The following is a 26,680-nucleotide window of genomic DNA, read 5'->3' as shown; positions in this document are numbered from 1 at the left end:
CACACACAAACACAAACACACACGTTAGACTGGGTGGATCAGTTTGAGAAAACATTTAAAGGTAGCATTTTTAAAGAAGGTAATAATGTTTCCTGGGTTGGAAACAATCATGGTTTTTACCCTTGGATCCCGTGAAGAGCAGATCATCAGTAGCATCCACACAGAGGACAGGCTTGGTGTGGCCCTCAGCTACGAACACACACTCAAGTTTGGCCCCCCGGCTGGTCATAGAGGCCGTCATGGGGTTGATCACACCCCTACAATACACATGATACAATCGAAACTGAACCTATTCAATTATTGTATATAAAACAGTGCATTTAACTTTGTATTTAAAGTTAACATAGAATGAAATCAAATAAAAAGATGAGCTAATACCTATGGCCTTCAAATATAGGCGACTCGTCCAACCTGCAAAAAAAGTTAAAGTTAAAATCAGAGATTGTTAGGAGACAATACAAAAGAAAAGTCTAATGTCATGTTAGCAACTCGGTGAGGCTGTACTCTGTTAATGTTGCTAATGTAACTCTCACAATGACAATGCTAAGATGCAGTTTTTTGTCAGGGATAATGCATTATATAAACGCACAGCAGAAACTGATGGGAAACTTATTAGTTTTGAAAGTAATCCAAATGTAAAGCGGATGGAATTTTCAAAAATCTTAACTGGGGTGAAACTCTGCATCAGTAGTAGAGTTTATCATGAGAGGGAAATTTACTTTTCAACAACCTGATAAAATGTTTTGATAAAAAGCCACCATCATTCCTTCATTTTACTGTAAAAACAGTTTATTGAATTTAACCCTCACCCTACTTCATGCATTTTAAATATGCTTGTTTCATGTATACGGTTTGCAGGAACATGCTCCTCCACCTATAAATAATTCCAATAAAAACGGACAATGGCAATAATACTAGTGCCGCTACTAAACGGGACAGTATGGTGCTATTTAGGTGCAAAGCATTTGGACACACTGAATGGAAGTAAATATTGTAATGATCTACTACATATCCCACTTCGAAGACTCATCTCAAAAAATGTCCATGGCAAACCAGAGCTGTGACCACTTGACCACTACACCACTAATTTAGACTTGAATGTAATGAGTGTACTGGTGTCTGACTCACATTCTCTATTTTTTTAATCTGCCAAGGAACGAGAAGTGTAAATCAACATTATTGACTAATAATTCAAATAAAAGCCCAAATGTCAACCTAAAGGTCGCGCTAGAGAGAAAGTTATTAGAAATTCACTCTGTGAGTATAATGAATATGTGCGCCTTATTTTAAAGCGATTCATGTAGTAGTTGTCAAGGTGTTTTAGTCCAAACATATGCAGTGACCAACGCAGTGTCACGCCTCATGCATGACTATAAAACAAAAAGCTGTTGTGTTGATTACTGGTCATTTAAAATGACTTACAGTGAAACCAAACCTTTGGGTTTGGTTTCTGCCGTGCTGACAGGATGTGTGTGTGCAGGTGCTGGGATGTGTGTTGCTGTCAATCCTTTGTCTGGCATCTTCCTTCGGTTGAGGGGCGAGCGCTCCAGTTGCCTCCTCTCGGTCCCTGTTGGTGACCTGGACCCAGATCTATAGTAACGGACAAAGGAATTTGCTCAAGGGTACTTTGGCAGGGTAGAATTGCTGACTAAATAATAAAGTAGACACACCACATTTCAGAGTAGAGCTCCTGAGATATAGTATTTGTTAAATGTGGAGAAATCCTGCCTTTAACACTTACATGCCAGCTGGCCTGGCAGACGGTGCAGATGGGGTTTGCTCGCGGTCAGGGGTTTGACCGCCCGCACGACCCTGAATGTCCACCGGCCCTTCCAGACTTTCTGTAAGGGGCAGCAAGGGGGCCGAGAAGTCTCCGGTGGGAGATTCATGGGACAGATCCCCACTGCTGGCGTAGAGCAGCTCCATCTGCGTAGTGGTCCGCCTGCGAGCCTGAGGGGAGCAGGGGACGTTTGAGCTGACTCACAAGTTTATGGACCAGTTAGTAATTATTCCAAATCCTAAAAATAAACACTGTGGAGTGGCAAACAGGGAGTAAACTGTTTTACCGAAAAGACATTCATCTGTAATCTCAAACCTGGAGAAACACGCCGTACAGTACCTTATTCCTCGGTCTGGATTCACCACATAACTTCAACAGATCCGATGCAAGTGAACTGCAACATAGTCAGGACATTTTATACAGTTATGCTAACTCTTACAGAATTAATAACAAAACCCATTTTTACAACATGTTGTCAAATTTTACTTTTGTGCATCAGATAGGCTACACAGAAAATAGACTGTCGGTTCTAAAATGAAATCTAATATTACTGAAAATAGTAATCGGTGGGTGTTAGAACTACTACTATGCTGCTCTCAGAACTGTTTTTTTTTAATTTGTTTCCAAAAGGTTTTTATCTTGCAGTTACAGCCACTGTAGCCTCCTTAGCACCCCTACTTGATTTTAAGGCCCTTTAAATTACTTACACATAATGGTCTGACTCCTCAGTATATTGCAGATCTTTTATCCTCATATAACCCTACTCGCACTTTGAGATCATCACCGTTCCAGATTCTCGGCTACAGACTAAGGGCGACGGAGCTTTTGAAATAAGAGCTCAGGGGCTCTGGGACACCTGTGGAAATACGACAGGCTGATCAGTAGCTTCTTTTAAATGAAATATTTAAACATAATTTAATTGCACCGCATTCCCTGATTTTACCTAATTCTATTTTCTATTATTGTAATGGACGGCCATGCTTAAATTTCTCTCACACATTTATTCTTTTATGACATTTTGAATAATGTATCTTTGAGAGACTGCTATATAAATAAAGATACAATTATGAATTAATTCCAGTGGTTTGATCAGCTGTAATAAGGTCGGGTCTTTTCTTGATGTTGTTATGTAATTTAGATCCTCTGTGAATGATATTAAACATTTACTGTCCTTGAGTTTTGCTCCAATACATCTTTTTCACCATGATGTTTTTCACTGTGAGAAAAAACTTTTTTCCTGTATTAAACCATTACGAATCCACAGAAATACAGTACATGAAAGCACATTTAAAACCTAACAATACTCTTTTAATATAATGTGGCTTTTTCACAGGACACATTCTGACTTAGCATAGCAGAGAAAGCAATGATAAAGTGTCCCAGCTGACTGAGCAGGCATGTGTAACAACACGCCTGAACTAGTTTTATTAATTTCACCCAAGGTTTTCCTGCTACAACATGAAAAATACCCCTGCATTTTAAAAGTGTTTTTATGTCAAGCAGAAAGAAAAATGGTATTTACCTGCCCTCTGTGGCTGGGCTGGGTGTAGACTCATCACTACTGCTGTCATCTCCATTTTCTGCACTTCGGGAAACACACACACACACACACACACACACACACACACACACACACACACACACACACACACACACACACACACACACACACACACACACACACACACACACACACACACACACACACACACACACACACACACACACACACACACACACACACACACACACACACACACACACACACTTCAAGGATTTGGCTACATTTTCAAATGAGCAAAGGGTGTGTCCATTTATAAGACCACATATTGCAGCAAATAGCAATATTGGTATCACAGTTCAGCAGTGTATAACAAGGTCACTGGGTTTAGTTTAGATACATGGGGGCAGTCAGGAGTCATTAGTGTACAGTAATACCACAGTGCAGCTACAGTGCTGGAGTATTGCGGTTACAAAAAACCAAGATGGCGCTGAACAAAATGCTAAACTTGAGGCTTCGCCAAGTGGGTTGCCAGTTGATATCGCCATCTGTACTGAAGACCAAAGGTTATATAAAACATCCAGGCCTTTTTGGTGGTCCCTCTGCAAGATGGCGACCATCGAGGGTGAGGTATGGTTTTACACACAACTTTTATTTGACCGTTGTGAGTGCACTATTGGGGTATTTTGAACGTCGCCATATTTGTCTGTGTGAACGCACTGTTGCACTCAAAATGTGGAAGTACACGATCTGAGACACAGCGTCTTTGATCTGCATAAAGGGATAATTGAGAAAGCAGAGAAGAGACAGATGGCTACAAACACATGAACGTAGACACACAAACTGTCATGTACACACAACTTCAATGTTCACTTCTGCTGCAGTGTGGGTTTTTACTGCTGTTCAGTTTTAGTAACAACAGCTTGATTAAATGGGACTGACTAGCAGATGGGGTCACGGAGGGAGGGGACTTAACACAACACGCCATGCACGTCACTGCATTACAGCGTTACTTCTGCTTGGTTAGTTTAAAAAAAGAAGTTGGATGATGCACACCGCAAGATTCCTTCATATACTGAAGAAACACAATTGATATTTGGCTTTTTAATCAAAGTTGCTCAATTTTAGAATAATCAAACGTCAAATTTTCTTATTTTCCCAAAAACTTTGTAATCAAGTGACATATTGTACAAATAGATTTTGTCTGGTGCTTTTTTTGAAAGCAAGATGAAAATGGTTGAGTACAGTTAATATAATGTGTAAATACATCAATTTGGTTGCAGAACAAGTAGCTCTTGGGCCTATCCGACAAAAAACACCTAAATAATCTACGGTGCACTCAGGGACGCTGGAAGTCAGTCAGAGTTGGTGGGTGCTGAGAGAAAGTCAATAAAATAACATTAAAAGCAGCGTTGCAACAAAATTCATGATTTTTATATCAATTTGAATGGCCAAAGAGTTTAGATGACTTTTAGAACATTTCACACAACAGCAGGGAGGAAACTCTGCTTTAGGACTATTAAAGAATTCAGATTTGTTTTTGAGACATGCCAAACCCACAATTAACCCATACGTTTTTTGTTGCCCTGCAGCCCCACTTCCAGCGTCCTCGATCAAAATATTTCCATTTGACCAACTGGCTCAGTTACTCTAGCTCTCTTCTCTCCTCTTGCGGGAGCAAATCCAGAGGGGAAATGTTGCGGTGTGCATGTGCCACGCTCTCTCTGAGAGACACGGTTACGTCTCTGTGCATCTCGTACTCACCTGGCGACAGGTAACCCAACTCTGAGTTCACACCAAACACAACAGAAGAAACAAGCAGAAACCAAATCAAAATCCAACCCCAAAAAATGAGAAAAGGCGGCCATATTCTATATTTGACAGGCTCAATGTGTTCATTCACCGAAAATTGTATCAGTGAGAAAGTACGAAATCTCAGAAAGGAAACTGGAGCCTGTAAAATAAATTGTAGCCACATGCTGAAAGGAAAGAGGCACGGAAAGGCGGTTGTGCTCGTCATGCAGTCTAGTTTAGATGTGATCAGCTTTTCCCACCTTGCAGAGCGCTGCCCAGCAGGGCGTCCAGCTCCGGGTTGATCTCAGCTTTCTCTTTCAGCATGTGGAACAGCAGCTGGTTCTGGGTGGCGCTGTTGATCTCCGTCTGCTTCAGCCTACCCTCCATGACCTTCAGCTGGGAATCCTTCTGCGCTGCCTGCAGACCCTGACGATGCACAAACACACAGCGGACGGGGCAAAGTTATTTTTCAGTGCTTGTATATCTTAGAAACATAATGAAGGCTCCACGTTCACCATGTTGTTTTAATTACTTCCACTGCTTCCGTCGATCCGGGCCATTGAACCACATTTCCCCACCGGAGCAATTGGGTATCATCAAATCTAATTTTATCTAATCTAATTGAAACCTAATTCAAACAAGTCGTTCGATTTAAGGTCTCATTGAACTCAAGCCTGGAGAAGTTGCTATGAGGAGAACGACAGATAAACACGTTGCCACGACAACCTGATAATAACATTAGCTTTAAAATACAATGTGGTACAGTTATTTTAAATATGCCTGTATCATAAATAATAAAAAAAGCAGTACATCATGTTAGATTACAATGCTGGGGGAGCGGGTGCAAAACTCACAATGACTCATAAAAGGTAAAAACAAAGTTGTTTAAATGAGAGTAACAGAGACTTTACCTCTCGTCAGCACGTGAACACAAAGACACATGATAACAGTAAGTCAGTGAGAGGGGTAGGTACCTTATTGATGGCCATTGTCATGAAATGGTCCAGCAGGAAGCGAGCCTCGGATAAGTTACAGGAGCTGATCACAGCCGTGACGTCCACAGTGTCTCCTTCCTCCTGCAGCCCAGAGTCATAATAACTTAATCATTCAAATGTCACTGTAGAGTCCCTGGACAATGTGTTTAGCTGTTGTGCAACAGGTGCAATATTATAGAAAAACAGTTTCCACAATGAGCAATGCTGCATTCTGTTTACATTGAATATACTATTTCTATTATTTATATCTCCTTGTGTTTATATTGCATGTTTGCTATATATTACTTTTTTATTGATGTTTCTTATTTCATACTCTCCCATTTGCAACTGTAACACAGCAAATGTCCCTATAGTGGGACTCATAAAGATTATCTTATCTTCTTATTTATAGGAATAGTTTGAGATTTTGGAAAAATGCACTACTTTGCTTACTTGCCAAGAGTTCGACAAAATAATTTGAGACTACTGTTATATTTCCAAGTTAAATATAAGGCTACCAGCAGATATTGTACTGTATGAATACTACCAACTCTGAACCATATTTTCAGTCATACCAACATTTAGAAAGTTCCTTTTTATATATATATTATTATTAAAATACTTTAATACTTTTATATTGCACAGAGTTGATGGCATTTTAGTTATAAAGTATCATGAGTGCCAAGGATGAATCGGACATTTCTCCTGATGTTCTCTCACCTTGGCCTCCTCCATCTGCATGATGTTGGCCTGGCAGTCGGCGATGCTGTCGTTGATGTAGTCGATGTTGGCGCTCAGAGACTCCAGCTCCTCGTTCAGGGAGGCTAGGGAGCGGTCAGCGTCTGCACCGTCCACCGCCATCTTCTCTCTCTTTCTGGACACTCGCTCCCTCCGTCTGGTCAGCTCCTCGCGTTTCTGCGATGGTGGGGGAGTTAACGGAGAGGAAGAGGGGGAACAAAACAGCATTGGTTTATTTTCCAGGACAGGAAACAAGTAAATTCTTCCTTTATAGGCTTGTTTTCTTCGTTCATGTCCAATAACAACTCAGCGTTACCTTTAGCAGGCGGTTCATATCTATCTCCATGTTAGAGATGGTCATCCTCTGCATGATGATGTCACTGACACGTCTCTCCAGTGACTGCCATTTGGTCCTTGCTGTCCTGTTAACGTAGATGCTTCCCATCCGCACTGGGGAACTCCTTAAGAAGAAAACATTGCAGTTTTATATTAAAATACACACTCGACTGTTTTAAACACACCACTTCACACATACTGTCCACAGATCACATCTGATGTTGTACCTGGCTCCATTGGATTGTGACGCTCCAGAGGTCTGCAGCCTCCCCGGTGTGGCTCGATATGACGGCTCCTGCGGAGGCTCAGGTAAGTTCACCTTCCTGTTTACCTTTCCAGACACGGGCCTCACCTGCCGCCTGAGAGCTGTCACCTGACAGAGATCAATAAACAGTCACTAATTCTGCACATGAGAGTCTAAACAAAATAAATATATTATCAACAGATTCATTTCCAAACCATTCCTGAGTGTCTTACCTCCTCGTTCTTCCTGCGTAAAATCAACTCCTGTTGTCTCTTCTGCGCCTCCAGCTGCCTCAGTTGGAGCTGTGTGGGAAAATTTGATATGAAGACAAAACTTGATTCATGGTCATTTGTGATTTTGAGCCTTTGATCATCAACATCAACAAAATAACTTTTCTACTTTCCAAAATATTTTTCCCGACACAATCATATTTGAATGTGTTTTTTCAGCCTAGAAAGTTGGAGATGAGGTGGATTTAGTTTGAATAAACTTCTGCTTATCAGTTATATAAATGATAAAAAATTAAGTAATGATACAATAAGAAATAAAAAAGGTCTGAGAGAGTGTTTCCATCCCTCGTACCTCTGCTCTGCGCTGGTCTTTCTTCAGAGAGGCGATCTCCCTGTTCCTCCTGCACTCTGAGGCCCTGTTCCTCTCCTGCTGCTCCTTCATCTGACGCATCAGCACCACCTGGTGGACACACACACACACAACATGGCAGGAGATATAATCAGCTCTGAAACAAGACAGTCAAAAAGAAAGAAAGAGGCTGTTAAATATAAAAACATACCTTGGTCTTCTTCATCTCGGTCACGTCCTGCTGGAGTTTCCTGAGCTGCTTCTCATACTGCGACTGGTTCTTCAGCAGCCGAGCGTGCTCCTTCTGAGCCGACTGGAGCTTCTGCAGCTCTTTGTTCATGGAGCTCAGCTTCTTCTCGTACTCGGTTTTGATTTTCTTGGCCTTCTCCTCGGTACCCGACTCCACCGAACCTGCAGAGGAACAAAGGGAAAAGATGAAGTGACTTTTATTGATTGAATTGATTGTGTATTTAGGTGCCAACTACAGCTAAAGTCAAGTATCTAAGTGAACGTGTGTCTTACCCATGTTGTGCAGCACCTTGTCCCGCTCCAGCTGCGTGTCTCTGATCTTGTTATGCAGCATCGTCAGCTTCTGCTCGTATTGCTGCTTGAGCGTGTGCAGACGCCGCTGGCTGTTCTCCAGCTCGTCGATCAGCTTTTGCTTGATGGCGATTTCGCAGGTGATGTTGGCCAGGTCGGCCTGGACGTTTTCTGCACACAAACACACACCCTTAGAGCTTGATGCCTTTTCCGTCCCGTTCCTATAAAGAATCCTATAAAGAAAAGAGGCCGTACATCATGACCATATGTTTACCTTTCTCCTCCAGCTCCTCAGAGTCAGACTCATCGGACGTCTCCTCTCCCACCATCTCAAAGTCCTCCTCCTCTCCGTCGGCCTCCTCGCCTTCTTCGTGATCGCTGCCCTCCTTGTGACGCAACGGTACACACAGGATGAGGACAACAAAATAAACACAGAGTAATGTGTTATAAACTAAAATCTTTATTTCGCAACCTACCACCTCTGCCTCCTCATTTCCTCGCTCCTGGTCATTGTCGGGGCCTTCTTCTTTGATGACGCTGAAGGAGGAAAAAAATTAAAGCATTAATGCTGTAGGTCTGACTTAGATTAACAGCATTTTTAAATATAACAATGGGTAAAGGTCACATGCAAATGATGACACACTTCACTGGATCAGGAGCAGATGTGGAATCAATGACGATTAATGAATGATTTCACTGTGATTGCATGGGGAGGAAGATTCATGATACACAGGGAAGAATAACAGGATTAAATGATGATGATTCACAGTAATTACAAACTAATTTCACTGTAGGAAGTTCTACCACACACTGCTAAGATCTGCTGAAGAAATACATCAGATACGACTTAAAAACAAGTCAGTGCTTTCCCCGAATCCACTCAATTTTAAATTTACTGACAAGGACGCTGGAAGTGAGGGGGCTGAGGGGGCTGCAAGGCAAACTTTTCTAAAATTCACTGTAAGAAGCTTTCATTACATTTTCTATAGTTCTACATTTTGAGAGTTTGAGAATAGTAACCGGTCTAACGTTATAATAATAATATAACGTTTTTTCTATAGGGCTGTTTAAAAAAAAGAGGTGTTACAAAGTGACAGTCATAGAAAAAACAGATTGCACTCAGTAATGTAATAGGACTAAATATATATATATTTTTAAACAACAATAAGAACAGTAAGAAACAATAAAATAGAAATATAAAAAGAAAACAAAAAAACATTTTAATGATAAAAATGTCTAGTGTAGGAGCTTAAAAAAAAAAAAGCATGATCCTTTTTTAAGCATGGATCAACCCATTTTTATATAATATTTTATAATTTTGTATTTTTCATAATTTTTGATTTAATATTAGAACATTCAATTTATTTTCAGTGGAGCCTATTGTGTTTGGTAATAGTGCGTTGAATATGTCTCAAATAGTCAGGTCTGCTGATTGTTTGCTTTTCTAAAACTGGTATAATTTGTTGTTGGTCATTCAAATCAATAGGAATAGACATTATACAGTATATATCTCAGCACCCCCAAATCTGCCTGGCTTCCAGCTTCCCTTGTAACTGATAATATCTGATCAGTATCTCGCAGTGTGTGATAAAAACAGGGGGTTATAAAAGGAAAAAGGTAGAGCTTGGGTTAGAGATCTGCGTCCCCCCCAGGAGTGAAAACCAGCTGTAGGTGCAGAAGAAGTTAGAGATTAGTTCATTGGGGAAGAATCAACTGAAATCCTTTCAACGCTTGGTGCATTTCAAGGACATGAAGTGCACCGCTGGTCCAAACCAGCTGGTGGTTGAATGGATTTCAGATTATGTGTATTTGACCCAATCCTGGATGAGGACGTGGCAAACCTGGCCTGTTCAACATCTTGGCGGTGATGCTCTTCGTGTCGCCTCAGCCTTCAGAGAGGGATGAGGAGGGTGAGGTGTGGAGGAGAGGAGGAGGTAGAGGTGGGGAAGACGGGTCGTGGAAGATAACGGAGCAAGTGAGGGAATATTGCAAGATGGGAGAGAGGCAGTGAGTGAGATAGAGCGCAAGAGAAATACAGTGCGTTCAAATGACGACGTCTGTGTGTGGAGATGTAGATGACAAAGACAGATTTCACAGACTTAGCCCGAAAACAGACAAACATCAAGACCCTGGCATTTTAGTTTCAATGATTCTGATTCTGATTCCCCTCCATATAATGTTATAAGCCTTAATGCAAGTGTGATTGTCTTTGGCAGCGTTAATACGACCACTGCACTGAATTTCATATCAAACTACACAATACCTCTTCTTCTTCTTCCTCTCCTTCTTCTTGAGTTTCTCCAAGTCCTTCTTGGCCATCGTGATGACGTCGCTGGCCTCGTTCTCAGGGGCGAGCATGGCCGAGGAGAAGGAGCCGGGGCCTCCGTACAGCGAGGAGCGAGTGGAGGCTCGGGACAGGTTCTTCCTGAGGTTCTCGTTCACGGCCTCGCTTTCAAGAAGTTTAGCTCTGAGGGAGGCCAAAATTATTATCAACAAGCTATTCCAGTGCTATCAAACAGCAACTACGCCTGTAGACGTTAATATGAAGAAATCAGTAAGTAGTGTTGGCACTTGTTTTTAATGATGCTTAAAATAAAAGATAAAATACTAAAATAAAACAATGTCAAGACACATACCTGAGATCCTCGATTTCTTTGATGTAATTCTGAATCATGTTTCCGATTTCTTCATTACCTTCACCTACGAACAGAAGCATCACTTTAGCTTTATTCAATCAATCAATAGAACACTTTTTGTATAGCCCATGTTCACAAGTCACAATTTGCCATATTTATTATGGACTGTATAGACTTGATTTGTAGAATGAACAGTAGCTACAAAAAAGTGTTTTTTTATTCTTTCAGTACATCACACACACACACACACACACACACACACACACACACACACACACACACACACACACACACACACACACACACACACACACACACACACACACACACACACACACACACACACACACACACACACACACACACACACACACACACACACGAGTACGACAAGACCATGGTTGACTCCCGTTTAAACAGTACACATAAACAGTACACATAAACCATAAATTTGTATTAGAAAATAAATATTACGTTCAAAATGCTGAAGGGTTTATGTCCAGAATCTGACCCAAGGACAAAGGAAATATAATAAATAAATAAAACACACCAAATAATAAACCAAACGTAAAAGTCAACTTTTTCAATATAAACATTTTTCAATGTTTCATTCTGGTGTCAGGTAAAAAAAAACATTTTCATTGCTGCCAGGGAAGCTAAAAGTGTGATAGTTGAGGAATCACCTGTAAATGCAGCAATAACAACAACTACCTCTGTAAAAATAATACATCTTATTATCCTGGGTGATTCTCCAGAATAAGCAACAACCTCTCATAAGGTTGTCTGTAATGGTATATACCTGGCAGAACTACCATTTACAATTAAATAAAGACATCAAGCTTTTTAAAATCTAGTCGCCACTTTTTTCTCTAACTCTACTGCCCGGCTACAGTGGTATAAATGGAAAAGTGCTTTTTGGATCTGCTGTGGCCCACCTGCTTTAGCCAGAGCCTGGTTGGCGTGGTCACTGAGGATCTGTGTGAGTCTGGCCTTCTGAGCGTCGATGGTCTCCTGCATGGCCTTCACCCTCACCCTCAGGTGGTTGTTCTCCGTCTGCAGCATTGAGTTCTCATGGACCAAGTCGTTGATGCCCTCCATCCCATCTTCACCCACCATTCGCTTTCCCTGGGACCCACACAGGCCAGTTAATATTATTATTATTTTTCTTTTCTTATTCCAGCCTCTATTCGCATGCTCTTACCGTCTTGTACTCCATCAGCTCCATCTGTAACCGGGCTATATCGGTCCTCAGAGCGCTGATCTGCTGGCTGGCTCGGTCCTGGTTCACCGTCACCTTGTTCTTGATGTTCCGCGCCCGGTTAGCGTACTTCAGGCAGTTCAACGTCTCCATGAAGTCCCGATCCGACGGGCTTATGCAGGCGATCATCACAGTTTGACTGGAGAACACAGAGACGAGAAACGATGATCAGACCCAGTGGGTCATTATGAATTTGTATGGATGAATAAAACAAGGAAACAGATTTACAGGGCACATCTTCCATACTCAAATTTGAAATCATAATTTAATGTATCAGTGCCATAATTAGGCATTTAAAGATTGCTTGATAATGTAAGTATTTACCATTTTCCATATAATGTAAGAAAAACAAACGTGTGTCTTTTACTGATGTTTATGCCAAATTACGTAAGGAGTAATTTGGCAACTACTTGGTCCAAAAGTAGATCATCTCTCTTCTCTATGGTCTGACAGTATTTCATATATTCTTGTAATATTCACAGACCTGTTTCCACCGAGCGAGTCCTGCAGCAGCCGTGTCAGTTTGGAGTCTCTGTAAGGCACATGAGTGGAGCGTTTACTCCTGTCTCCCAGAGCGCTGATGACGTTTCCCAGGGCGAGCTGGTGTCACAGACGACAGAAACGCAAAGAGGAGTGAGCGTTAGATAAGCTTTTTCAAAACAGCGGGACTGCAATGGGAAGGTTGTTAGTGAGAATGTCTAGACTGGCGAAAATAGAAAATAAACAATGCTTGTGTTAAATAAAAATAAAGAGTGCAATTCCTGTTTTGGCCACCTAGAGGCTCTAATGCTTCAGAAAAATAATCACCATGTTAGTGAACGCTGATAATGCAATTAAAAAATGACAGGTTTCTTCATGCATTATTACCCCAGTACGGGAAAACTTTCTGATCGGTAATGTATCAATGCAACACTTAATTCTCATTTCAGAACGAGACGCTCTCTCAGTCCCCTCACCAGTCCACAGTTGATGGAGATGCCCTCTTTGGCTCGGTCTCCTGTGGCTCCGGTTCTCTTCAGTCTCTCGGAGCCAGCCAGGTCCACAAAGTGGAATTTGGCCGTCAGCGTCTCAAACTCATTGATATCTGAGTTGTTAGCTAGACGATTGTCCGTCACGTTATCCTGCAGGAGAATTAACAACAGTAAATACAATAAAGTACACGTTGCTTTTTTAGCTAGAGCTGTAATTTAAACTGGCACATCTGATGCTCCTTATTAGACGATGCCCACTGCTGTGTTTTAGAGCACTTACATCATTATCTGGAGAGCAGACACGGACTTGGCACAGGTGGATGGTGAAGATGGCGTGCGAGCGTGAACTCTGGACGTTCATCTGGGTGCTGGCGGTGGTACGACACAGAGCGCCAAGCTTGAGACACTGAATCATCTGTTCGACGAGAGATGGAGGGGAGAAATAAATGATGACAAAAACTTTATATTCTCATTTCAGGGGTATTTTTGGTTTGAGTTTCAACCTAATCAGGAAATCTGTGACATGATATTAGGATATAAACTGATGCATATAGAGCATAGGTTTAATTTACAACAATCACAGGGACAAAGAGAGAAGAAAATGAAATTGTCCCATCCGGGATAAATCACAGATCTTGTTATAATCAACTTTCACAAGGACTATTTCTTCAGCAGAAACGTACAGGAGTAAAACAGATTGAGTCATGTGGATTATCTGAATGGATCCCTGTGGATAAGGGAAATTGTTTATGTCTGAGAATAAATTACTAAATTATTTCTCAATGCCGTGAACAAAACTTTAGATTCAATTCACTGCCACAATATTAGGGTGGAGTCAGAAAACTTGGACATAAAATAATATAGTATAACATATAACGCCATGGCTTAGTAAATATAGAAATTTGGTATTGGTCCAATATATAACTGCTGCGGGGACGTGGTGCGGTACTAAAGCTGACCTCAGCTGCAGAGGTCACGGTGCGGGTCGTGACCCCAACGGTGTAGATGCCCCCGTTGGCGTCCTCGTGGATTTTGATATTGGACCTCTGCTTCCGCGCCTCGATGTCTCGAGTGGAGTCGAACAAGTCCAGCACCTCTTCATTGTACAGCTGGAGAAAGAAAAAAACAAAACAGGAGGTGAACAAAGGGTGCTGCAGGGAAACTCATGAACTGATACGTCATCAATACTATCATTGGTCTGTCGTTTACTGTCATCGCTTCCCGGCCTCGTCTTCTTCTCCCTCAGCTGCTTCCTCACCAGCTGCTAACAGCCGCAGTTAAAAATAAAGGCGGGACCCGGACCCTGCAGACACAGACTAATGAGTTTAATGGCTGCAGGGTCACTTTAACAACCTGAACCCTTCACCCTCCGCCGACCTTTGACCTCGTACTGTTTGCATGTTCTGGATCCATCAAACTAATGGAGCTTAAGTCGACTGGACGTTTACGTTTAGACTGATGAATGCACCTTCATTTCAAGGTTTAAATCTCAGGAGAGAATCAGACTTTCCGCTTGTGTGTTTTTTAATTTTCTGCACCTCCAGGAACTGCGCGTTGATCTTGAACTCGGGCACCGGCTTGCCCTGCTCGGTGGCGGCCTGTCTGCGCTCCTCAATCCCCCTGAACAGGTGGTTGACGGCCCGGGGAATGATACCCGGCTCGTCCTCGGCGATGTTGACGTTGAAGCCGGTTCCCATGGTGTAGGTCTTCCCCGAACCCGTCTGGATGCAGGGAGGAGGACAAGACACATGTTACTTCACATAATGGGGATAAAGTGTATTCCTGATCATATCATGTGTGTTTCTGGTGACATTTCATCTGTGTGTCTGTGTTGTGTTTCTGCACTAAATGGTACGATTTAGAGAAAAAAAACAAGTCTTCCTGACAAAAAGGAAGTATGGCATCACTGAAGGAAGGGGTAGAGGAGCAGCTCTGAGTAGTTTAGGGGGGTCAGAGGGGACCAGTTTGTTACCATGGTGTGGTCGCCATGGTAGCAAAAAGAGGAATGCAACATTGAACTCAGATCCACACATCACTCCACTCCTCCCCGCTGAAACGCCTGAAAGACACCCTGGCAGGAGTGTGTGTGTGTGTGTGTGAATGTGAATGAGTGTGTTTTTCTTCTTTATTGTATGAGATTGCACCTGTGTGATCATGTGTCTGCACATACTTCTGTCGTGCATGTGTGTGTGATGCCTCCACTGCACACCATGAAAGGCTCTTTGACAGGAACACAACGGCGGCAGGGACAATGCGAGGAGAGAATAACGGACAGAGAGAAGAGGAGCAGAGGGGAAGATTTAAAAAAGAGGGAAAGTTTAACTACTGTCGTTCGGCTCGAGAGTGTCAGCCGCAGCATGAGAGACACTGTGAGAGGGTGAACAGTCTCTTTTTTATGTGCTTAAAAGCTTGTTTAAAATGAAAACAGTGAAGTATCCCAGCCTATTTTGGGCTGGCATGGCTCAGGAAGCAGAGCGGACGTGCATGAATTAGAGCTCGACCGACGTATCAGGTGGCCGATTGTATATGTTTGCAGATATGTGCCAATATATAGTTTTGTTTGACAGAATCAATAACAAATCAGAAAAGATGTGCATTTACAATTTGCATAAAGATATGTTTATTTTCTTTATTCAAGTTTTATACATTTGGTTGTTTTTGTGCTTTCTTTTCATTAATAGGTATATATAAAGAAGTTTATGGTTAAACTGTAAAATAAATGGGAACAAAGAACATTTGCCATAGCAGACTGTATACATCTTGATTTAGACCTCTGCTATACGTTAGCTATTTCAGGAGAGAACAGTAGTGTGGAGCTGTCAGTCGGCAGGTTACAGTCTCATCTGCTAAATGTCTCTCAAGTATGTTTTGATTTTGAGCTTCAGTTCTCAGCTCTGGTATGAGGTGAAGCAACTGGGATTTGATTGGGTAACTGCTCTGTTAGTGTCTCCCCCTCTCGGGCTTATCTATCAGGGCCGATATAAAGCAGGTCTGAACATGTCGGCTGATCGTGTATTGACAGAGCCTGTGTGGCTGTGAGGCTGCTCACTCCCTCTAATGATATGAGATGAAATCATCTCCATATCACAATCTTTGGATTGTGGACGCAGCTCCCTCCCCTCGAGCGGTGCAAAGTTAAAACGTGCACAAATTTGATTGTGTGTGTGTGTGTGTGTGTGTGTGTGTGTGTGTGTGTGTGTGTGTGTGTGTGTGTGTGTGTGTTGTGCCACTGTGTGTTGAACAACCTGTCCGTAAGCGAAGATGGTGGCGTTGTAGCCCTCTAAGCAGCCGTCGATGAGGCTCTCTGTGCAGTGGGTGTAGATGGTATCCTGCTGGGTGTCCATGTCGAAGACGTAGTCATAGGTGAAGGCCTTATCCTTACCCAGCATCACTTGGGGCTCGCCAGGCATCACGTACGTACAGATGTGGCATCCCTCAATCTTTTCTTTGGCCAGCTGAGGACGAATCCTGGTAGGAGAGACAAAGAGAGAAAGAAATGTCATAAGTGTGAAGGAAATATAACAGGGTGAAGGAATGAAGTGTTTTCTGGAGACGGATGACGTCTTAAGCAGAAGTTTTTATTCTCAGTAGCGGATGCATCAGAGCTACTCTATTGGACAAATATCGAAACCTTGGTTCATGTCGCCAAACTATTGTTGTGTCTTCTGTTCCTGCAGAGATATTATGTACCGTCCTCCAGTTGTTATACATGTTGATTCCTAAATCCACCTTAGGCCTACGAATACTGCAATAGAGAAAACTGGACTCTGTATTACAACAAAAGCAAACACAACATTAAAACCCTAATAAAGGACTGACTGGCACTTAAAAATAGGATATTGACATTAAATGGCTTTAAGCTGTCCTGTTAAATTAAAGTACTAGATAAAATAGCTCCTGAGTGTCTCTCTATGTAGCACGGCCACAAAGCAAGCTCAGTCCTGAAACTTAAGATGGAATTTTAAGTTTCATTTTTTAAAGTCAGACATTTTCAACGCCCTTGTTTCTGTGGATGTGTGTTAGTGGGTGTGTAAGAAAGAGGCAGAGTGGAGCTGTCTGTACATGCATCAGCAGCCTGATCAAGAATTTGCCTTACGTGATTGATCATTACAGGTTTGATTGTTAAAAAAAAAGAGAGCTGCAGATGAGTGCGACTGCTGTGCAAAGTGTGTGTGGGTGTGTGTGGGTGTGTAGGACCATGCAGTGCCAGTGCACTGTACAGTGCCCTCACTGTTCATGGGGTGAGAGAGAGAGAGTGAGAGAGCTCTGGGTAAACAGTCCCACCCTGGATTTCATTAAGGAATCGCTTATGTTTGTTTTAGAGCAGAGAAAACACACTGTTATGACATCATTTCCTCCCAAGATGCCCCTGTGCCTCTCTTCACTGCACTCACTGTCCGACTGGAGAGGAAGTGGAAATATGGGAGGCAGAACAGGGAAATATATGAGGATTTTACAGGGAAATAAACAGTCAAATGTTTGAGATAACACTGAAATAATGATAATATTGAATAATATTGGAAAGGTATTTGAAAAGAAAGAAATACTGGAAATGTCCTTTTGTATGGATTAGATTAATTTCTGCTAGGCTACAGTCTAAATTAACCCAGATTAACTTCAGACACCTGAGAATCTCAGAAGAACCTTTTTATAAATGGCTGCTATTGTTGCTCTCTGCTAGCAGGCATTAACTTTGAGTGTGTGTGCGTGAGTGTGAGCGTGAGCGTGAGCGTGAGAGAGAGAGAGAGGGGATGTGGCGTTTTGCATGCAGTTTGCATTCTGTATGCGATACTTGTGTGTGCTCATTGCGTGTGCATGTGTTTCCATTAAAAGACTGTCCCATTTGTCACAGCAAGAGTCTATGGAACGTCTGAATGGCTTGTAAACACATTCAGAGGGTAACGGAGGGAGTGACACACACATAAAAAGCACAAGAGGTGTAGTAACAGCAAACAACCACAGAGGTGTCATTGTGTGCGTGCGTGCGTGCGTGCGTGCGTGCGTGCGTGCGTGCGTGCGTGCGTGCGTGCGCGCGACATCAGATCCCAGCTATTTAGCAGACGCTCTCTGGGATTACAGGCCGCCTGATGCAGGTTTGAGGAGAAACACAAACCTTCCTGCAGTAACTGAACACCTACGGAGGACTAGCTCTGTCAGCTTCTGTTGTGGAGCAGCAGGACAACACAATGTCCAATAGAAATGGCAGTTTACACGATGGAAGATGTGTGTTATGTGCGCATTAGCTTTTATTATTGATAGTTGAAGCTGTCAAAATGTAAAATACATACATATTACGTAGAGAATCCTTTAACAACTATAGGGGCAGTAGTGTGTGGTTCTTCTATTGTCCTGTCCAGTTGATCCTGTAACGGTCAGCGAGTCTTAATGTAGCCGAGGGGAGGCTGGAGCCAATACCAGCTAACATTGGATGAGAGGCGAGATACAGTTCCCCAGCCAATCACAGGGCCAACATACAGAGACAAACAACCTATAGGCAATTTTCGAGTCTCCAATCAACGTAACCTGCATGACACAGAGAAAGATCCCTTGATGTAAGGTGACAGTGCTAACCACTGTACCACCACACGACCCCAATCATACCATTATTTTGAAAATCCTACCCCAGTGAGTTGTCAGTGAAGGAGAGTTTATTTATTTTATTAAGAATGAGAGGGAAAAAAACGAAAGATTGTTGTTTTTCATTTAAAGTCTGTCCAGTTTGGAGCCAGTTAACTGAGTCATGGTTTTCAGACTCTTACACTTCAAGGACCCCTTAAGTGACACAAACTAAACCACGGACTTCCACTCTACAAGCTTTTGGGGTTTAGTTGTTTTATTACAAGACATGTATGAAATTCAGGACCAAATTAGTCAGTGAGTTACTTATGGATGAAATTATAGTGAAAAATAAATTATCCCTATTTTTGCCGGGGCCCCCCCCGGAGCCCCTCAAAGACCCCCTTAGAAAATCATTCGGATTCTGTGGATATTATTGACGACTGGATTATTTAATGTAATGTGGATTATTATAACATTATACATGAGAAAATAGGTTTCAAATTAAAAGGGAGCAGACTTTGAGGTTGTGGCTGAAAGTAAAACACTGCATAACTGAGAAGAATAATAAGAAGAACTGCACACACTGCCAAGACACAATCACTGGCTCCATTGCTAATATAACAACATTGATTGGTGCTGCTTTAGGTTTGTCGTAAATGCTCATTAATCTGTGTGCACGGTGATAGAGATTAGGAGAAACTGATGTCAGTGTTACAGTCAGAGGCTTCCGGTCATCTGAGGTCATCAGACTTAATGGTAGCATGGTTTAAGAGTCAATCTGCATTAATCCCTTTGGGCACTTTCCCAAAACTCGAGTCATTTCTGTAATCCCACATAACAATGGAGGCACTCACTGCTACTTACAGCAAGGGTTTAAAGTCACTGGGTTATTGTTCACTTTGAGAGTTTGCAATAAGTGTAACAAAATAGATGTCAAATTTAGAAAATGTCTGATTCAGTGAAAATACCCTGATGGCACTCAATAGCTGCTGAATGGAACTAAACCAAGTCTGTATCACTGCAGCCCCTTTCAGAATAAATGTCAAGTCTATCTGATTGTGTTCGTCTCCACAAAGCAGTGATCGGGTTCTACGACATCACCAGGGTCGTCCATTCATAAAGGAACAATGGATTGGCCCGAGAGGGAAAGATATGTCTGACAAAATGTCAGCAGAGAGAGACATAAAGAGAAAGACACAGTAGAGACATGATGTGAAAATCCCAGACCAAAACGACGATGGCAATCTCCGCGTAAGGAGGCAGCTCCAGACATTATACAGTTGTACAGACCTAGTCTACGTATTGATGGACGTTCACATAATAAACCATCAGAGAACTATTTCTGCCTTTTGTTTTCTTAACCCTACAACGTATTTAAAAATAAAAAAAATTTAAAAAAAGGCACACATTTTAAGATTTACCTCTCAAATTAATTGTGACCCTTCTGACTAATTTATTTTTCCGCGATATATTGTTCCAAAAATGTTTGTACTTTTACATATTTAAGTCAGTGAGACACTAGGAGCACAATGATTTGGGCTAAATTCAAACATCAACATGCTGTCATGCTCACAACTGCAATGCTAACATGTTATTGTTGGATCTTATGGCAACAACATTCATAGAATCACTTCCTCTTTAGCAAGTTGTCTTCAAATTAAAAACACAACATTCATTTTGTTGCTGCAATGCTTTATATGGAGCTGAATTGCAGAGCTGTTATTTTGAAAAGATTGTGTCAATTGCCTAGAAGACATGTAATGTATGAACTAGTAGGACAGAAGACATATATATATATATATATATATATATATATATATATATATATATATATATATATATATATATATATATATATATATATATATATATATATCCAAATATCATATTTGTATTTCATGGGTAAAACCTACAAAACTCCAGCCTTGTGCCAACTACTGCTATCTTGCATTATTCGATTTCTGATGGTGTGTCACAGATCTCAAATAGATAGAGTTCACGTTTCTTAGCCTCGCTGTACATGATGTTCGAGTACTGTGGAACAACGGACCTCTATTTTGATTATATTCTTGGGTGTGTATATATTCACAACTCACACGAGCTCTGGCATCAAACACCTCACTTAAACACAAACAGGTGAGGGATAAGCAAGGTGTGAAGAACGTCCCGCTGCTGTATTATTAGTATGACTGACTGACTGACTTCAGCTGTGATTAGGATCTAGCAGGCTTCGGTCTGTGGTTCAACCCAAAACACTTTTTTTCCTGGTGGCTGAATAAGGGCTGCCCTTCAGCGCTGCGGAGACTTACAGCACTAATCCACCTTCTAGGGTGACACATGCAGGCTCCACACGGGCTGTGTCTCCAGGAAACTCAACCCAGCCGCTTCTAAAAGGTGCACATTCAATCACTTGTGCACAAGCGTGTATCTGCACTGTTCAGCAGCTCGTTGGTTCTTTCACGTTTCATATTTAGTTTCAAATCAAGAAACATCTAAAATTATTATTGAATGTCAAATGTGAAAACCCCCATTCACAGGTAGCTACACACACTCACACTCACACACAGATCAGGGGCCCCATAGGAAGAGTGAAAACCTGTGTGTAATTAACCGCTCAAAGCATAAATCTACTGTGACAGTTTTGGCCCGATGGCTGGAACACTAAGAAGAAAACTGCTAAGAAGTTCCTGAGTGGAAGGGATTAAAGGGTTACATTTAACTAGTGAATTTGATCACCAGGCACATTACATTATAACAAAAGGGTTTGTTGTTGCTTAAATGAAAGTATCACACTTAATTCAGCAGGGACGTTATGGACTGAGCAGGAGTCGACCATTAGTTCAAGCCACGGTAGCGAGGTCCCATCGATAACCACGCTTGACCAAAATGCGAGTCAGTCTCAGCTATCTATCATGACGTTTCAACTGGTTTTAATAGCATCAAATAACTAATTTTAAAAAATGGGCGGTTGGGCAAAAAATCAGTGCCTAAAATGACAGAAACCTTTTTTTTTTTTATATATATACACTTGACACCTCTTTTGACTTTTTAGTTTTGGTCCATGTCCCATTCATCAAATCGGAGGAAGCAGGATATATGTCCTACACTGCAGCCAGCCACCAGGTGGCGATCGAGACACTTTGGCTTCACTTTTGGGGCGCTGTCACATATGGTCAGTATAAAAAAATTGAAGAAAATGAAATTGCAAATACTTCGGAACACGGGTCGATAAAAGAAGACTCTGGTGCAAGGAGACTTTAATGAGATACAGTTCACACACACACAGACAGGTTGTAGTTCATATATTCATATACCTATTCAAACAATACACACACATTATAGACACACACAGAGGGGCTTTGTCAGCCTCTCCCCACGTGACAAATCTTGTTAGGCTCCTGCTCTTAGTCTCATTACCGCGATTACAGCGACAGCCTGAGAAACAGTGTACTTACTCCTCAACACACACACACACACACACACACACACACACACACACACACACACACACACACACACACACACACACACACACACACACACACACACACACACACACACACACACACACACACACACACACACACACACACACACACACACCTTGATTTACAAGGTTTTATGTTCAGTGGAAAGAAAATATAATGGAAGCCGATGAAAGTTCAAAAATCTAATTGAATGTATTTTAGTTAACGTTGTGATTCAGACTATTTGCAGCATAAACGTCTTCACAATACAGAAACACATTAAGAAGAAAGATTAGTTTACTGGATACCACCTCCTTTCTAAATTTGACATTATAAATAACACATTTAGGATCTGATCGTGGCAAAGACAACAGATTAATATTATGTAAAGCATATATAATCAATATGATGTGAGGAAACAAGAAATATAAGACACTGATAAAAAAAAAAAGAGATGAGTCAGCCTTACACCACCATGCTGCTGATCTAATCCTTCTTTAAACCCAGCCAATCAAATCACATGCTGCCCTCATCAGCCTTCATCCAATCAATTTACTCTCCTGCAGGGATTCAGCCGACCATTGTGACACAGTGACAAAGCCAGATGCTTCATTTCTGCCTATACACTATAATCTAATCTGCAGTAATCTCATTTTTGGTTTAGTTCTGTGGTTTCACTTCAGTCGCTGTGGCACAGCTGCACCCAGTGAGCCGGCACAAACAGAGAGGAAGATCTGAGCCCAGGCAGCCGACATCATCATCATCACTTCAGTCTGACTCATCACCTGACATCATCATGTAAAGTCACAAATCTCTGGGTCTTAGAATAATTCAAGAAACACCACATTGAGCCACACATAAGGAAGTGTGAGGAAATCCCAGGTGGAAGTGCTGAGTTTTGAGATCAGTCACAGGCTGAACTCAACACAAACACACACTTAAGCACACTCCACTAAACACGATACCCTGCCAACTATATTACTGCCACTGTGTGTAGAGATGAAACACTGGCTGAACAGAGTGGCTGCACACAGGCCTCAACAACAACTGAGACTAAGCAGCTGAAGAATGTCCGAGTGTTCTGACGAAGATGTGATCGGACTGTGGACTGATGACAGAGATGCCGACCAGCAGAGGTTAATGAGGGACCACGCTGCTCTGCAACACACACACACGCACACACAGGTGCACACAAACGCACTTACACACATGTTCTGCTGGCCCTGTCCTGCTCATGTAACAGCAAACACTCAGATTTCAGTGGCACACACAAACAAAGCTATTACAGCCTTTCTTCTAAATCAAAGGCCTTTGTTGAAATGTTGATACTGAAAAGCTCCTCTCTCTATTCTTCAAGACTGTGTGACAGAAAAATTATCCGAGCACAGCGTTCATTCACATCCTTTAAAATGTGTGTGTGTGTGTGTGTGTGTGTGTGTGTTCTTGTGTGTTTCAGGGATGCCTTCAGGTACACTTACATAATGTTCTTATATAACAATATGCACAAACACACACACATAAACAGCACAGTTCTTTTATAGCAGAAGCCAGCAGGTGCACGTGTGTATTTGTATTTTCTATGGTGTGTGTTTGTGTAGACCAGCTAATGGCCGCCCTGAGCAAGAGGATGAATGAGAAGAGAGAAATGATGAAAGGATATAGAAGAGATAAAGTCTTTATGGACAGTGACAATGGCACAAAGAGCTGCTGCAGTTTAAAGCACCAGCAGAACAACAATAGTGTTTTTATAGTAACAGTCTTTACATTGTCGAGCAGCTGCGCTTGACATCAAGAGTCAATTCACTGTAGCTCTCTCTTCAGCGAGCCTCTGAGAGCCTTCAAGCACAAGTGAGTGTAGCCAGACCCAGACTTAGTTAAACTGCTATATGCCACAGTAAGGATGGATTTCCTCTTATTCTCGATGAAGGATGCATCCTTGATATTTGACCGGTCCATGTGATGTAATGAAGACGTATGGAGAACAGGGTCTGATGTGAAAACAGCAAGATGGTGATGTCACCAAAGGGCGTATAAGTGTGGAGACAAAGGGGCCGGGGGAGACAAAGAGCTGACTCAGCGTTTTAGTCCCACCCACAGCTTGGACCTTCATGTGGTGAGAATGATATTCATTCAGAGGATCACTGCTGCGAACCCTGATCTGGGAAAGGACGCCCCGTCGCCATGGTGATGGCTACAACAAGCTGAAATGGGGAAGCGCTCTGTGATCAGCTCTGACTGCTTCCTGGGTCAAAGGTTGCTAGGAAGGAAAGAGGGAGAGGCGGCAGAGGTGGGCGGCTGCTGTCACCTTGACACACACACACACACACACACACACACGCACATAATTGAATTGACAATAAATCTAGAAATGCAGGCAGATCATAGCAGAAAAATGTTTTGGATACATTTATGGCACATTGAAATATGCAAAAGTTAAGTTGTGTGACCAGAAGAAACAAGAACCACTATTTGGGTTTAAAATACAGCTGCACTAAATAAAAAGCAATGTCATGTTTCAAAATCCATGTATCATAGAATCAACTGTGCCTGTGCTGCTTAGACGGAAGTTATTGAATGTCTCAACTATCACATGGCAGCAGCTGGCAGATGGTTTGCAGCTTTGCGTTTCAGTTCACTCGAGTTGCTTCATGAATATTTATCGTGAATATGCCTGGAAAAACACAGGTTTACACACACACACACACACACACACACACACACACACACACACACACACACACACACACACACACACACACACACACACACACACACACACACACACACACACACACACACACACACACACACACACACACTGCTTTTGTATCATGGCAGCAGGCCCACAGCCTTTGCCCTTAAACATAATCCACAGAGGTCAGAGGGGAGGCCCCTGTGTTTGACAGGCACTCAGAGGATCCAATAGGAGACTATTTGGATATTAGTAAAAGATCGGATTTGCTGGGGGTTTTCTTACTTCTAGTTTCTATTTTTTGTTCTGTGATGCATTTGGTCTGACGCAATGTTTTTAAAATACATACTGACAATGAGGGAAATGACGATATACCATAAAATGATTTTTACTGTTTTTACTACATTACTATCACTTTGATGACTGTCACAACAATTCATATTGTTATCAGTTCATCCAGAGAATATTAATCGTTTGGTCTATAAAATATCAGAGAACACTGAACAATGTTCATCATTTTTTTTCCAGAATGAGAGTTTTTTTTAATCGCTTGTTTCAGCAAATTATCATCATATGTCATTTTTGAAAAATGACTTGAATCAAAGTAGTTCATTGTTTCTGATCCAGGCCTTAGTTGAGCAAGGCTTACAATCCAATCATATATAAATACTGCCATGAACGTTATTCAATGTTATCCTTATTACCCAACGAAACTTTCACTTGTCATGTGGAAGGATTGAAGAGGATTAAAAAATGCGTTTCCAGTTTCCTGCTTTCAAGAGCACTCACTCCATCCTTTCTAATTAAGGAGGAAGAAGAAGCTCTTCTAAATTTAGCTGTAAGAAACCTGAATCCCTCGCTGTTGAATAATTCGGACTCTGAATTATTCAAGATGCACTTCAAGGATATTGACAAACCAATCAGTCACTTTACTGTGGCTCCTTCAGGCAAAGTCTGTACCACAACTTGGATAAATCGTTAACTTCTTGTGTTGCTTTGTCATTGAAAATGGGAAAAGAAAAACATGTGCATGACTGTGCATACACACACAGACACACTAGAGAACAAGGATATTCATAGCAAATACTGAGTGTGTTTGCTAAAGGAGTAATACTGTGCATCTGTGTGCTGTCAGGTGTGAAACAGCAATATTTAAAACCACAGATGACAGATCTCATGTTTAAATAACCTCACTGAAGCTCCATTAAGAGGAAAATGTATTTCCAAAGAGCAAATAAACTTCTCTGTTACATCATCTTTCCAGTAATAAATCAAAATGTGAAAAAAGAGAATGAAATGTCCTCTCTCTGTTCAAGCTCCAGGCGTCTTCTAAAAAAAAAAAAAGAAAGAGGATGATAAAGTTGTGTTTCATCACTCTGGAAATGTTGAGCAGGGGGATTAGGAACCTGCTAACAGACAGCATTAGACTCACAGGCTGAGGCAGGTACCGGCCATATATATATATACACACACAGACACACAGACACACACACACACACAGCTACCTAAACTACGACGGAGCGGGGAGAAGCTGTCAGTCAAAACCTTTAAGAAGTTCCTTCTCAACCACAAATATAAACCCCCCAAATAATTAGGATGTTGCCACGGCGA

At 41.7% G+C, this 26,680-nt stretch overlaps 1 protein-coding gene across 1 annotated transcript in view; it reads right to left on the bottom strand.

Annotated features, from left to right (window-relative positions):
• LOC117757596 (kinesin-like protein KIF21A) overlaps window positions 1–26,680 on the bottom strand; it is a 32,742-nt gene that overhangs the window by 2,996 nt on the left and 3,066 nt on the right. Inside the window, exons 2-30 of the mRNA XM_034578865.1 lie at window positions 16,597–16,819; window positions 14,890–15,072; window positions 14,311–14,460; window positions 13,632–13,766; window positions 13,337–13,501; window positions 12,865–12,980; window positions 12,324–12,519; window positions 12,058–12,247; window positions 11,123–11,186; window positions 10,750–10,953; window positions 10,328–10,375; window positions 8,963–9,023; window positions 8,761–8,872; window positions 8,469–8,657; window positions 8,158–8,357; window positions 7,950–8,057; window positions 7,601–7,669; window positions 7,351–7,496; window positions 7,104–7,248; window positions 6,770–6,964; window positions 6,050–6,151; window positions 5,336–5,501; window positions 5,046–5,066; window positions 3,303–3,360; window positions 2,120–2,174; window positions 1,742–1,950; window positions 1,423–1,590; window positions 379–411; window positions 121–257 (exon numbers count right to left, since the gene is read on the bottom strand). Of these exons, the coding sequence (XP_034434756.1) occupies window positions 121–257; window positions 379–411; window positions 1,423–1,590; window positions 1,742–1,950; window positions 2,120–2,174; window positions 3,303–3,360; window positions 5,046–5,066; window positions 5,336–5,501; window positions 6,050–6,151; window positions 6,770–6,964; window positions 7,104–7,248; window positions 7,351–7,496; window positions 7,601–7,669; window positions 7,950–8,057; window positions 8,158–8,357; window positions 8,469–8,657; window positions 8,761–8,872; window positions 8,963–9,023; window positions 10,328–10,375; window positions 10,750–10,953; window positions 11,123–11,186; window positions 12,058–12,247; window positions 12,324–12,519; window positions 12,865–12,980; window positions 13,337–13,501; window positions 13,632–13,766; window positions 14,311–14,460; window positions 14,890–15,072; window positions 16,597–16,819 (3,848 nt within the window). The remainder of the gene's footprint in view (window positions 1–120; window positions 258–378; window positions 412–1,422; window positions 1,591–1,741; window positions 1,951–2,119; window positions 2,175–3,302; window positions 3,361–5,045; window positions 5,067–5,335; window positions 5,502–6,049; window positions 6,152–6,769; window positions 6,965–7,103; window positions 7,249–7,350; window positions 7,497–7,600; window positions 7,670–7,949; window positions 8,058–8,157; window positions 8,358–8,468; window positions 8,658–8,760; window positions 8,873–8,962; window positions 9,024–10,327; window positions 10,376–10,749; window positions 10,954–11,122; window positions 11,187–12,057; window positions 12,248–12,323; window positions 12,520–12,864; window positions 12,981–13,336; window positions 13,502–13,631; window positions 13,767–14,310; window positions 14,461–14,889; window positions 15,073–16,596; window positions 16,820–26,680) is intronic.

The sequence above is a fragment of the Hippoglossus hippoglossus genome, chromosome 23 (assembly GCF_009819705.1).
Source record: "Hippoglossus hippoglossus isolate fHipHip1 chromosome 23, fHipHip1.pri, whole genome shotgun sequence".
In the NCBI taxonomy this organism is placed as follows: domain Eukaryota; kingdom Metazoa; phylum Chordata; class Actinopteri; order Pleuronectiformes; family Pleuronectidae; genus Hippoglossus; species Hippoglossus hippoglossus.
The sequence above is the reverse complement of the archived record's forward strand: the minus strand, read 5'-3'. Positions and strand labels throughout refer to the sequence as shown.